This window comes from Macaca nemestrina, chromosome 16 (genome assembly GCF_043159975.1).
Source record: "Macaca nemestrina isolate mMacNem1 chromosome 16, mMacNem.hap1, whole genome shotgun sequence".
NCBI lineage: Eukaryota > Metazoa > Chordata > Mammalia > Primates > Cercopithecidae > Macaca > Macaca nemestrina.
This window is the reverse complement of record NC_092140.1, coordinates 39,040,883-39,055,141: the sequence shown is the minus strand read 5'-3', so window position 1 is coordinate 39,055,141 and position 14,259 is coordinate 39,040,883. Positions and strand designations below refer to the sequence as shown.

The 14,259-nt window shown below is 36.2% G+C and overlaps 1 protein-coding gene across 18 annotated transcripts in view; it reads right to left on the bottom strand.

Moving 5' to 3' along the window:
• Positions 1–14,259, bottom strand: part of LOC139359089 (uncharacterized) — a 672,031-nt gene that overhangs the window by 38,714 nt on the left and 619,058 nt on the right. For 17 of the 18 annotated variants that reach the window (XR_011614728.1, XR_011614729.1, XR_011614724.1 and 14 more), the window contains one exon: positions 3,163–3,244. Coding sequence is in view for 11 of the 18 variants with exons in the window: in XM_071081236.1 (XP_070937337.1) it covers positions 3,163–3,244 (82 nt within the window). In the remaining 7 variants the exon portion in view is untranslated. Of the gene's footprint in view, positions 1–3,162; positions 3,245–14,259 lie in introns of those variants that run through there. The other variant, XM_071081238.1, reaches the window with a different exon arrangement.

The following is a 14,259-nucleotide window of genomic DNA, read 5'->3' as shown; positions in this document are numbered from 1 at the left end:
ATTAAGGTCACTCACTATTACTTAAAAATGTGCAAATAAAGCTTTATGAAAAATACAGATTAATTTATGATTTGGGAAGTGTCTAAAAATTCCTGAGAATTCTGATTCTTCAGCATCTAATCTTGGGAATTTGGAAGCACAAGAATGCAGCTGAACACAATAGAACTGGTGGAAGATCTATACAGGGCAGGCTCCTGACACATCTCACATCTCACCTGACACATCTCAAGACTAGCCCTCCTCTCCCTTACTCTCCAACATTAAAACTTTCACACCAACCAGGGGATACTGAGATTTAAGCTTTTGGAGAAATGTCTTCAGACTTAGCGAAACTGCACTGAGATCTAGGTTGAGAAAAGGGCAGAGTAAGTAAAAATCGAGATACTCTACTCTGGGACCTTCTTCACCATTCCCCCATTTAAAACCTAAAATGTTACTAGCAAAACAGAAACTATCGCTATCTTGCTTCTTCTCTCCCCACCCTGTCAAATTCAAGAGCATGGAGAAATTGACTGCCCCAGCTTAAGAAATAAGTCCTTTTCCATAACATAAACATCTGCCGGTCCTTCATTCCTCATCCTTATCATTTCACACCAATCAGGATTTTAGTGACTCATTTTTAAGTAAGAATGAATAGCCAGGTTAAAGAATTCCCAAGAATTTAAGGAAAGCCTTTGACATAAAAAAGAAATTAGAAAAGTAGATATAAAACATAGAATTCAGTGTAAGATTTAGCTAATGATATCAAAATCTCAGGATGAAACAAATGTTTAACAGAAAATTTGGGAAAATAAATTAAAAATTAAAGATTAATTAGGAAGGCCCACTACTTAAATAAAAGGTGTTACAGCCCTAGAAATCCAGAAAAAAAACCAAAGAAGTCCAGATATTATCTAAGAAATGGCACATAGTTTTCAGAAATTTAAACCATATTTTCCTCATTGGAAATATTCAATGAATGCCCTGCATCAACAAACATATGCCTATCCTAAAGCATACATTTCAGACTACCAGGAATAAAAACGAGATTCTGAAAGAATCAGGCAAGAATTTAATAAATCATGTGCCAGAATTTGAATGACAGTGGCTTCAGACTTTTCAACTGCAACACTGAAAATTAGAAGTCGGTGGAGTATTGCCTTTAAAAGGCCTTTCTGCATGAAAATATTTTCAACCTTGAATTCTATATCCAGCAAAAATACGGATCAACTGTGAAGGTCAGAACACTGGAGAAGATCATCTGCTCTTTCTTAGGAAACTATTGGAGAATGTTTTTCGAAAAAACAAGGACAAATTCAAGAAAGAACACTGGAGATCCAAGAAACAAAAGACCATCAAACTCAGCAGAAATGTGAAGGGAAGTGCCAGGGTTAGTGACCAACAATACATATCTGAATCAGATGACAGGACATAGCTGGAAGAATGTTCCCAAAAACAGAGAAAAAGAAACTAATAGTTTATTTTATAATTTGCTCACAGGGAAAAACATTGACAATTGTTGGAGAGTTTTGTTGAGTATCTAGAAAAAATAGTGAAAACTTTATAGAAAACTAAAGAAAAAAGGGAAGAATAGAAAAATAAATTATCATAGTATATTGGTTGATTCAGCTTTAAAAAATATTTGTTGTCCTAATAGTTGATTGTTTATTTAAATTTTGTGATAAAGCAATACTGGAGAGGCTCACGTGGCAAAGAAATGATGTCTCTAATCAGCAGCTAATAAAGACTGGAGACCTGCCAACAGCCCCCACTCAAGTGAGTTTAGAAGCAGATCCTTCCCCACTTCAGCCTTCAGATTGTACAGCCCTGTCCGGTATCTTGATTGTAGCCTTATGAAACACCCTGATTGTGAGATATCTAGCTAAACTCTTCCTGGATTCCTGACCCACAGACACTGAAATAATCAGTGCTTGTTGTTTTAATCTGCTAAATTTTAGAGTAATTTGTTATGCAGTAATAGATAATCAATATAACATTTCTTTCCCAGATATGCAATCTTCAGCTGTGTAAACATTATTTTGCTTGATGTAGAACTATGGAGTTGGTTTTCATTTGTTTATTTTTAGAATTTGTGAGAAGATGCTTTGATTCCTTCACTTAGTGGCTCAGGAAACATAGTTGAAGAATCAGAATCAGATAGACAATGGGAGAGATACTTCTAATGATATTTTTGTTTGTCTAAACATCTTAAGGAGAATGCTATCAAAACTGGGAGGCAGTAGTAATAACCTGCTAATGTTACTCACCAGCCTAATGATCTCAATATGAATATCATCCATAGCCTAGACATACAATTCTATGTATCACAGAAACCCATCTTCCAGTTCACAGAGGATTCATTGGAATGAACACCTGACTCTTGCTGGGCCAATCCGATCCTCTTCCTAGAAATTTAGAACTGGCCTACATTGAAGAAGTTATTTAAAGGTAGTGATCTAAAAGGAATATTCTGTAGACTTAAGGTTTAACATGCAGCCATCATGGGACATGTATATACAGACAAATAAGAAGACAGTTTATGGAGTAATAAACCGGAAACCAATACGTAAAAAGAGCCATTGTCAGACAAACCCAGAGCTGCACACACACACAGACCCAGACACATGATTCTTTTAGTTAAATTTCTCTTAAATGGATTCTATGAGCATTTTCTCTTACTTAAGATAGTTTTGGTGCCCCTCCCCTCCTCTCCCCTCCCCTTCCCTTCCCTTTTCTTTTTCTATCACTTATAGCAGTGGGCCCCAACCATTCTGGCACCAGGGACGGGTTTTGTGGAAGACCTTTTTTTCCATGGACAGGGGATGGGGGGTTAGTTTCAGGATGAAACTGTTCCACCTCAAATTATCAGGTATTAGTTGAATTCTCATAAGGAGTGGGCACCCTAGATTCCTTTCATCTGCAGTTCACAATAGGGTTTGTGCTCCTATGAGAATCTAATGCCTCCACTGATCTGACAGGAGGCGGAGCTCAGGAGGTCATGCTCCTCACCGCTTACCTCCTGCTGTGTGGCCTGGTTCCTAACAGGCCACGGGCCGGTACCAGTCTGTGGTACCAGGGACTGAAGACCACTTTGTTATAGGAAAGATGGTGTGTTTCTATTCCTTACTAATAAATCACTCCTGAATGAGATGGAAGTTAGAGAATGCCAGTCATTGGGTTTACCTGAAAGGTGATCTGGAGAAGTCACTTTTTCTTTTCTATGACAGTGGACTTTCCTCAGAAGTGTATTCCTGAGGCTCCGCCCCTAGGACAGACAAGAACAGTGTATAACAACCTCTTCCTAACAGCCACCATTAATAAACAAGCAAAGGATTGTGATTTCTTTCTTTTAAAATATTTCTTTATAAATTAAGCTTTCTAAGTCTCTGTTGATCTTAACAGGAACTATTCAATCTTACTTAGCAGTCTGCAGCATGGGAAAATGGACATTTCTGAATTTAATTTAATTCTGCTGTTATGAAACCCACCTAGAACTATGGATTATTTATTTGTATACATCAGTCAGCATCATAAGTACAAACCTTAGATTATCTTTTTGTTTGATTGCTGTGGAATGTTGTGGGTTATACTCTGACACTAATTTTGGATTTCTTTTAAGATTTTATTATTTCCTAGATCAATTCTTGGTACTGTCTCTGTAAAACAAAAAGTATAATTTTTAAGTGAAAACCAAGATGATCTCAAAGCTCACTTTAAATTCACCATCTCTGCTCACTATCTTTAATGTTGTGAAAATAACTGGTGTTTTGAAGCCAGACTGTATCAGCAAAATTCATTTATTTAAGAAATGTTTGCTTAACTTCTCCTACTTACAAACAGTATGTGCTTTGCGAGTTTTTTTTTTTTGATGAATAAGCATGCATGATTTCTATAGCTTCTCTGAGCCCCAGTTTTATTATTTATAAGGTAGTTTTTAATTTTTACATGTTCACTGTATTAAAAATCAGTTTATTATTGGGTACATAATACATATACAATGACTGTTATTTTCCTTGAAATTATATATACACATGAACAAATTAACTTGAATTATTTGGCCTCCATTTGGGCATTATAACTATAGGAATTCCAGCAGCAGGTGGGAAATATAAAAAACAATAGCAGAATAAGGAGTCTGCAAGCTGATAATAGGTCAAACAGTGAGCGTTGACTACTCATTGCAGTGCCCCATGCAGTAACACAGCTCTTCCTTAGGCTCATTCTGAGCGAAAACAGTGAATCTAAACTTAAGTACAGGTCTATTAGTGTCAAAGAGCATTCAAAAATGCGATTATGGAAGCTCATACACGTCTCTCTGGATTGGTTTCTTGCTTGAAGCTTCCAACTCTTATTTGACACAGAATTCTATAAATTATATAATAGTTAGTGGTTTCCCAGCCCACATCAGATTAAGAAAGCAAACTAAGAGTAGAGGAAAGCCTACTCAGAAAGAAAATATAGAAAGCAAACTAAGAGTAGAGGGAAGCACGTGGATACACTCAAGTAGCAGCTGACAATATAACCAAGAGTCAGCGGATAGAAAAAGCAATGAGAGGTACAACTATATACACAGTAGGGTAAGCTGTTGATGATACAGCAATCTTGGTTAGAATGTAGCTCAACAAATTAATGTCCAAAATAGCAGTTACAAATAATCAGAGAAAGCGCCAATAATGTTTAAAATACTTCGTTTAGTGAGGCAAAGTAGTGAGGCAAAGTAGTGACTCAAAAAGATGAGAAAGCTTCGGTTAAAAAAATTATAGAAAAAGAGAATGGTAAAACTTGAACTTTTGAATATTATAATTTTTGTTATCCTTTAAAATTCAATTACATGAAATCCTAGAGTCACTGATAATGACGAATAATAGAGGCATTATTTAATATATTCTATGTAGAGTTGAGCCACACTTTAATAAGACAAAATAGTTCATTTCTTTTGACAAATATAAAAAACATCCAATATGAGGTTATAAGTGGATATATCCACAGGCACCTATTCAAATAGTCTTTCAGTTAAGTACTTCTAGCACATGAACTAGTATTAAGTAGCTATAAATTCCCTTCAACATTTATTTAAAATATCATAAAGTAAACACAGCAGGAAACTGTGTAAAGAGAATGTTCAGTTTAGTGTATTACAGCACTGAATCTTGAAAGATTGTTACATGTAACATGGCCCTGCAGTCAAGCAAAAAGCATGAGGATCCATAAAGGTGAGAAAGTCAAACTTGTAATTAGAGAATGAGGAATAAAAGCAGACCAATTAAAGATGAATTCCTCCCCGTGTTAAAACCAGGAGCCCTTGCCATTACACGTATATTTACTAGTATTAAATTCAATTTTGTATGACAAATTATATCCAATTCCATGCTAGATACTTGATTTCTTTTACATCATCTTTTTCCTGATTAAAAATATCTTTCTGTAAGAAGCTGGGGCTTATTCTTGCATAATTTTATAGTTATTTCATAAAAAGGGAACAATCTCATCATATTTTGTCTGTTGAATTGACTTCCTACATGTGTGATACATGCAGATGCGTGAGACCCCATACTCAGAAGGGTCCCAGGCTTGGTTTAATGCTCTGCTGCTGCCACCTTGAACTTCTTCATAATTTTTTTTTCTTTTCTTCTTTTTTTTTTTTTGGAGATGGAGTCTTGACCTGTCGCTTGGGCCAGAGTGCAGTTGCATGATCTCGGCTGCCTGCAATGACCACCTCCCAGATTTAAGTAATTCTCCTGCCTCAGTCTCCTCAGTAGCTGGGATTACAGGCATGCACCACCACACCCAGATAATTTTTTGTATTTTTAGTAGAGAGAGGATTTCACCATGTTGGCCAGGCTGGTTTTGAACTCCTGACCTCGTGATCTGCCCTCCTCAGCCTTCCAAAGTGCTGGGATTACAGGCATAAGCCACCGCTTCCGGCCTCTGTAATTTTTTAACAAGGGACCTTGAATTTTCATTTTACACTGGACTCTCCAAGTTACATATCTGGTTCTGTTTATCTGTTTATCTGGTTCTGCCCAATTGGTTTATATACTGATGCATTTGGTGTTAAAAAATAAAGAGTCCAAATACTTGTATCACAATCATAAAATTAGTTATGTTTTTTCTCCTTCTTTTCCTGTTCTACTTCTCCCTTCTCCAGTTAAATTATCGTATTAAGGAAAGAGGTCAATGAAACTGAATTATCCCAGAAGCAAACTCATGCATATAAGTACACTTGTTGCTTGACAGATTTGCTATTGGAAATTAAGTGGGGGAAGTCCAATGGTCATTACAATAAATGATGCTAATGCACTGAAAAAACAAGAAAAATTATATTTCAAAGTCTTACCAAACCAAAACATTAATTTTGAGTAGTTTAAAAAACTAATTGTGAAAAACAACATGTAGAGTGATAAGTTCGTTTATATTAAAAATGTGATTTTTCTGCCCATCAAGACACCCTAAAGGAAGTGAAAAGTCAAGCTACAAACTCTAAGAACATAGTTTTATTGCATAAAGTGTAGAAAGGACTAAAACCTGAAAGAAAATTTCAAACAGTTCAATAGAAAACTGGGCAATAGGCACTTCAAAGAAGAGGAAACTTAAATTAACAAAAAACACTGAAAAATGTACTAGATCGGTAATAATCAGGAAATGTAAATAAAAAGTAAAAGGGGTTACCATATCACACCCACCAGACGAGCCAAAATTTTAAGTCTATGTATTAGTAAATATTGGAGGGGATATGGATCAACAGAAATTTTCGTATATTAGTAGATGGACCATAAATTGAAAAACATCTTTCTTTGTTTACTTGACAAATAATGATTGTATATATGTATGGCATACAATCTGACATTTTGATATATGTGTACATTGTAGAAAGATTAAATCAAGCTAATTAACATTTCCATCACCTCATCTCCTTTTTTTTAAAAAAAATCCTTTTTTTAAAAAAATTATACTTTAAATTCTGGGGTACATGTGCAGAACGTGCAGGTTTGTTACATAAGTATACATGTGCCATGGTGGTTTGCTGCACCCGTCAACCCATCATCTACATTAGGTATTTCTCCTAACGCTATCACTCCCCTACCCCCACAACCCCCGACAGGCCTGGTGTGTGATCTTCCCCTCCCTGTGTCCCTGTGTTTTCATTGTTCAACTCCCACTTATGAGTGAGAACATGCGGTGTTTGGTTTTCTGTTCTTGGGTTATTTGCTGAGAATGATGGTTTCCAGCTTCATGCAGGTTCACATCCCTGCAAAGGATGTGAACTCATCCTTTTTTATGGCTGCATAGTATTCCATGGTGTATATGTGCCACATGTTCTTTATCCAGTCTATCACTGAGGGTCCCTTGGGTTGGTTCCAAGGCTTTGCTATTGTGAACAGTGCTGTAATACACATACGTGTGCGTGTGTCTTTACACTAGAATGATTTATAATCTTTGGGTTTATACCCAGTACTGGGATTGCTGGGTCAAATGGTATTTCTGGTTCTAGATCACTGAGGAATTGCCACACTGTCTTCACTGTCTTCCACAATGGTTGAACTAGTTTACACTCCCACCAACAGTGTAAAAGCGTTCCTATTTCTCCACATCCTCTCCAGCATCTGTTGTTTCCTGACTTTTAATGATTGCCATTCTAACTGGCATGAGATGGTATCTCATTGTGGTTTTGATTTGCATTTCTCTAATGACCAGTGATGATGAGCTTTTCTTTATGTTTGTTGACCACATAAATGTCTTCTTTTGAGAAGTGTCTGTTCATATTCTTTGCCCACTTTTTAATGGCGTTGGTTTCTTCTTGTAAATTTAAGTTCTTTATAGATTCTGGATATTAGCCCTTTGTCAGATGGATAGATTGCAAAATTTTTCTCCCATTCTGTAGGTTGCCTGTTCACTCTGATGATAGATTATTTTGCTGTGCAGAATCTCTTTAGGTTAATTAGATCCCATTTGTCAATTTTTGCTTTTGTTGCCATTGCTTTTGGTGTTTTAGTCATGAAGTCTTTGCCCATGCCTATGTCCTGAATGGTAAGGCTACAGTAACAAAAACAGCATGATACTGGTACCAAAACAGATATATAGTGCAATGGAACAGAACAGAGGCCTCAGAAATAATGCCACACATCTACAACCATCTGATCTTTGACAAACCTGACAAAAACAAGCAAAGGGGAAAGGATTCCCTATTTAATAAATGGTGTTGGGAAAACTGGCTAGCCATATGCAGAAAGCTGAAACTGGATCCCTTCCTTACACCTTATACAAAAATTAACTCAAGATAGATAAAAGACTTAAACGTAAGACCTAAAACAATAAAAACCCCAGAAGACAACCTAGGCAATATCATCTCCTTATTTTTCTGTAGTGAGGACATTTAAAATCTTTCTTTTAGCAATTTTCAATTATACAATACATATTATTAACTGTGGTCGCCATGCTACATGCTGTGTGATAGATCCCTAAAACTTACTTCTCCTATCTAACTGACTGACATCTCCCCTTTCCCCACCCCTCCCTACTAGTAGCCTTTGACTGACATCTCCCCCTTCCCCACCTCTCCCCACTAGTAGCCTCTGGTAACCACCACTCTACTCTGTTTCTATGAGATTGGCTATTTTAGATTCCACACAGAACTTTTCAAAAAAAGTTTGATTTTACCTGAATATGAAACACATATGCCCCATGACCCATTATTTCTATAATTAGGTTTAATAAATTGAATCAGATAAACTTTTATTTATGTGTACCAGAAGACATGTATAAGAAAGTTCACAGCAGCATAGATCTAAATAGAGTAGATCACATACACAAAGTGAGATATAATCATTTGGTGGCATAAAACAACAATAAAAATGAATGAACGACAGCTACTAGTATCACCAGTGGTTAATCTCCCAAACATAATAGTGAGTAAACAATATGAGACTCAATTCCATTTAAGTAAAGTTCAAAAGTAAGCACAACCATACAATATATTGTTGGGGGCACATACATAGATACTAAAATCATAAAAAGTCTCACGTCAGTGAGGATGGTAATTATTAGGGATAGAAAGGAAAGGATATGCAATGAAAGAGATCAGAAGCTTCTAAGTTATTGGTAATGCTTATTATCTAATGAGGATTTTGGCTACTTTGATGTTGTCTTTATGAAGAAAAAACATATAGGGTTTACATACTCTGATAAGGTATGAATATATTTCATAATTTAAAAAATGCCTAGCATTTCAAAGCATTATGTAACTAATATGTACTGTATTTAAAGGCAAGTCTTTTCAAGGTCTACATATTGTTGACAAACCTTCAGTGACAAATTAATTCCTAACTCTCACCCACAAAATCTACCAAAAGAAAAAGAATTATATTCATGTATGCATTAAAGATTTTTAAAAAAATAATTTATGCTGCATCCAGTTTAGTTCTTTTTGTAATTGACATGAATAAAATACACATGAAATTGTAAGAAGGACAAGGTTTTGATGGAGGGAAAAGGATGTAAATAAATTGGTAGGAGAGCTGAGTTGGTTCTGCAAGCAAAACAATGATCTATGCTTGCTTTCAAATCCCTGATAATATTTAAGTAATGTCCAAAAACCCAAAAGCTTACTTCTTAAGGAGAAAAGGCATTATCAAATTTCTTAAATATGACTACAGCTGGTTTTCTAGGAACAAAGATTTTGAAGGAGACAGTTGTCACACTGTTCTATGGTATTTGGACTCTAGCTGATGGAGGACCATTAAAACATTTCAAATAGGCACTGCCAAGGTAAAGCCACATGTCTTTGGGGGTAAAGGAAAAGAAAAGGCAAGCATGAAGCTTATCAAGAGATGGAGCATAAAAACAGAAAATGATGGGGAGCCATGAAAGCAACGTTGAAAAATTAAACCATCATCAAAATTTTGACCCTTTTAAAATTGAGCACATGATTTAGATATGAATACGTAGAAGATTTTCTTTCTCCTTCTTTTTGATAGTAGGATCTTTGAAGATTGCTTTGGATAGACTAGGGTGCGATAGAAGATTTTGCTAAAGGCATCATAGTCTCGCTGTAAACCTAAAGCAAAGATTGTCTTGGCACAATGTGTTTATCTTTGACTTCATAATTCCTTAAGGAACAGTTCATAATGTTTACATTTAAGTACATGGCATTGAGGCCTTATGTGCTTTAGAGTCTCTACTGCATAAGAACATTAATTCAAATGGGACGCAACATTACCAGTGTTAAGCTATTGAACAAGCAGTATCTAAAATCATTACTGTTATTCCAGCTGGGAGAGCCAAAGGCTGAGTTGTTTATTCTAATGGTCTTGTTTACATTTTAAATTTGAGCCACTGAAGATTTAGTTACAGAAAACAAGAATTAGAAGCATTCAGCTAGATGCTGCCATCTCAACAAACAAAACAAAACAAAACAAACAAACAACATCAAAAAAACAAAAACCAACAGTGATTGGCAGATCCTCAAAATTGTGTCTGTCAATTTTAGTGTCTTCGCATGGGTTTCTCCAGCTACACTGAGAAAAGGGCCTTGATCCAAGCTCTATAAATTATTCCTTGGAGAAGAGCTCTTCAGCCTCCAAACAACTACAAAATCTTACCTGTACATCTCTACTTGTCTTGCAGAGGCGGAGTTATAAATATTTTTTATCCTTGTAGAAATAACACTTTACCAGCTTAACACTAAAAGAATGATTTTGGAGTCAGATACCAACCTCATTATTAATACTATGAAAATCAGTATTCTATATTTAAATTTGGGATCAGAAGAAAAAAATTCAAAGGAGCTCTGTATTTTTTGAATGATGAAATAAACATTTCTACTACTAGAGATACTTCTTTCTTACAGTCCTGCACTGCAGAGACTATGTTAGCAGAATTTATACTACGATGAATGTTAGCAGAATTTATACCTATGATAAATGCTGTTCTTGAAATTCCAAGGGAAGATGTCATGACTTGTTCTTTGCTCATGTGGTAGATACAACCATATGGTGTTTTTTACTTTGTTTTTAATCTGCATTGTTCTCAGTTTCCAAACTAACATAATCATAAGTATCTTTGCTCTATTAACTTATTTCATGACCAACTGAAAGAAGAAACATATAAAACTTTTGTGTTTCCAAATATCAAATATAAAAAGCTATTCAAATAATGTAAATCAATTAAAATTTCTAAAGAACAACAAAACGGATCCAGCACCTCCTTGAGACTTACAATGTGATCCGAGGATTAATGCAGCACCATTATCTGGGAACCTGCTAGAAATGCAGAATTCCAGGCCCCATTCCAGATCTACTGAATCAGAGCCTGCATTTGAACAAGGTCTCCAGGTCATCAGAACGCACATCCAAGTTCACAAAGCTCTTCCATGGCTGACCTTTACAAATGTACTATGTAGTCATATAAATTGTAACTTTACCCAGAGAAAGAGTAGAATTCTAGAAATGTGAATTCTTTAAGGGAAATATGAAGGTGGCTTAAAAATGCTCAAATTTGGGATCTCTTAGTAAAAATAGCCTAGCTGAGTTAAATTGTACATAGGTGGAAAAGTAATTTCTATGGTAACCAAGGTTTCCTAGGGTTTAGAATTAGGAAAATGACAGGTAATCAGTATAGTTGCTAGGGTACAATCACAATGGATGAAATCCTTTGCCAAATGGTAAATGAGTGAATGGCTACAATTTGATATCAAACTGAGATTCCCACTGTTTTTTCAATGGTAACACAGGAAGTACTTGCTACCAATTTTGAGATTGCTGTGACGTGATGAAATATAAAAAGTAATCTCAATGTCTGAGAGAAAAATGGTGTCCAAAATGTCCATATTTATCACACAAGGGTAAGAGTCTCCTGATATATGGCTAACTTATAAAAATCGAGAACTCACAATGATGGTATACATCTCAAACATGCAGAAATAATGTTTTGAATAGAAAATATCCCTGGAAAAGATCACTTATGACCATTAAAATATCATCTTAATTTTAAAAATTCATTTAATTTTACTTACTCATTTATTGATTACTGCAAATCAGAATTTAACAATAGTAAGATCAGATAAAAATATTTTGTTGTTGCAGTAATGACAGTTTGACTTATGGCTAAAAGTCATAGGCAAGTGTAAAAATTCTCTACTCTTAGTTTAAAATGTTTAAGCTAAACAATTCCCCAAGTTGCTGCTCTGGACACTAAACTCATTAGAAAGCTAAGGGAGCAGAAAAAGAAATAATTTCTTTTCACCATGTGAAGGAGATGGTTGTCTAAAATATACATCCTCTCACAAAGATGCTCTGATGCTAGTGTTTTCAGTGGTTGAAAAAAACAAACTTTTAAGCAACATTGAATTTTGCGTGTCCTCGTATGTTCTCTGATCTCTGACAAAAAATTATCCATCAAACTTTCTTGAGTCCTATGTGTACTGTGCTCTGGAGGGTACACCAGTGGCTCAGGGATAAAGCACAGTCCCTTCAAAGCAAGAACCTGGCCATTTGCCTTTGCCTCCCACCATTCCCTGTATTGATTTCAAAATTCCCACTTAAGTCAGCCATGCTGCTGATGTCTTTGACTTTGACAATAACAGTTTTCCAAAATCTGAAGCCTATCCTTCAAATTTTATTTAACAGGTCTGAGATCTCCATTTACCTTTTAAAAATTCTCATTTCACCCCAAGCATGGCTATCAAAATATAACTTATTGTTCAAGGCACATTTCTTTCCTCCTCCTCCTCCTCCTCCTCCTCCTCCTCCTCCTCCTCCTCCTTCCCCTCCTCCTCCTCCCTCTCCCCTTCTCCCTCTCCCTGCCCCCTCCCTCTCTTCCTCCTCTTTCCTCTTTTTTTGTTTGTGTGTTTTTTTTGTTTTTTTTTTTGGTTGAGATGGAGTCTCACTCTGTCACCCAGGCTTGAGTGCAGTGGCCCAATCTCGGCTCACTGTAACCTTTGCCTCCCAGGTTCAAGCAATCCTCCCATCTCAGCTGGGATTACAGGCACATACCACCATGCCTGGACAAGTTTCGTATTTTTAGTAGAGATGGGGTTTCACCATGTTGGCCAGGCTGATCTCAAACTCCTGACCTCAAGTTATCCACCAGTCTCAGCCTTTCAAAGTGCTGGGATTACAGGCGTGAGCCACCACACCCAGCCTTAAGGCACATTTCTTATTTCACCTCTTCCATGAAACATTTTTAATTACTAGTAACTCTTTAACACATCTTCACTTATCTCCTCAATGGTATTCCATAATATCCTTTCCTTCTGTCCCTCTATTCGATTATTTTCTCCTTCAGGATGAAGTCTGTGTCTCATTCACTTTTGCATTTGCATTACAGTACCCAGTGGCTTGCACATAATAGCTATGTGACAAATATTTACAGGATTTAATTTTATTTGATCTCCCAGTATCCTGACCTGCATCCCAACTGTGGGGTCACTGCAATGCTTTCAGGTTCCTAGCACCTGGCTTTTGTTTCTGGGCTCTTTGGCTCCTGAACTGATTACTATAGCATCCTAATGCTGATTACCTAAAATTGGTAGGAAAACAATTGCTCCTCACCTTCCCGGTGAGATTGTATTTTAAAGCACATGCCTTTTATTAATATTTACATGCACTGGGGTTCACAAAGATAATATGTTGATTAGAATGGAAGAGATTAAACTCAGGGGCTTATTTACCTTCTTAATGCAGGAAAACACATTTAGATTTGCTCAACAAAGTTTATGGGAGGCCATTGTTTGAAATAACCAAACCAGAATGGAGTTTCTGGAACTAGGTGTCATGTAATCTATTTTTAAAATGGGCCAGTCCTCCAAAAAGCAGAAGATTCACAGCAACCAGTCTGAAGGGACGCCTGAACCGGCATAAGACAGTCCCTTCTGTGTCATCACTCTAAGGTAATTCACTTTGAAATGATTCAAGAAAAAGCCAATTATATGTTTATAACAAACTTTTTATGATTTTGATCTTTGTTTCTAATCAGGTTTCAAGTGACTAGGAAGTATAAAAGTATACGGGTGAAGTAATGAAGACAAGGGCTATTTTATTACAGTCTGTTTGTGCATATTCATCTTGATGATGTCTCTGCCTTCAATGAGAACAGTAGCTCTTCTCTCCCTGATTTAAGGAAGGCACCTTTCACAAAGGCAATACATGCCTTACTTTTAGGTAGAGATAGCCTTAAAGGGTAGAAAACGTTTCTTGTTCTGTTGAGTCACAGTTGTCTTTAGCTCAGAGTAATCCTAATGCCAACGTAGCATAATTTTGGAATGGCATATTCTGATTCCTTTCA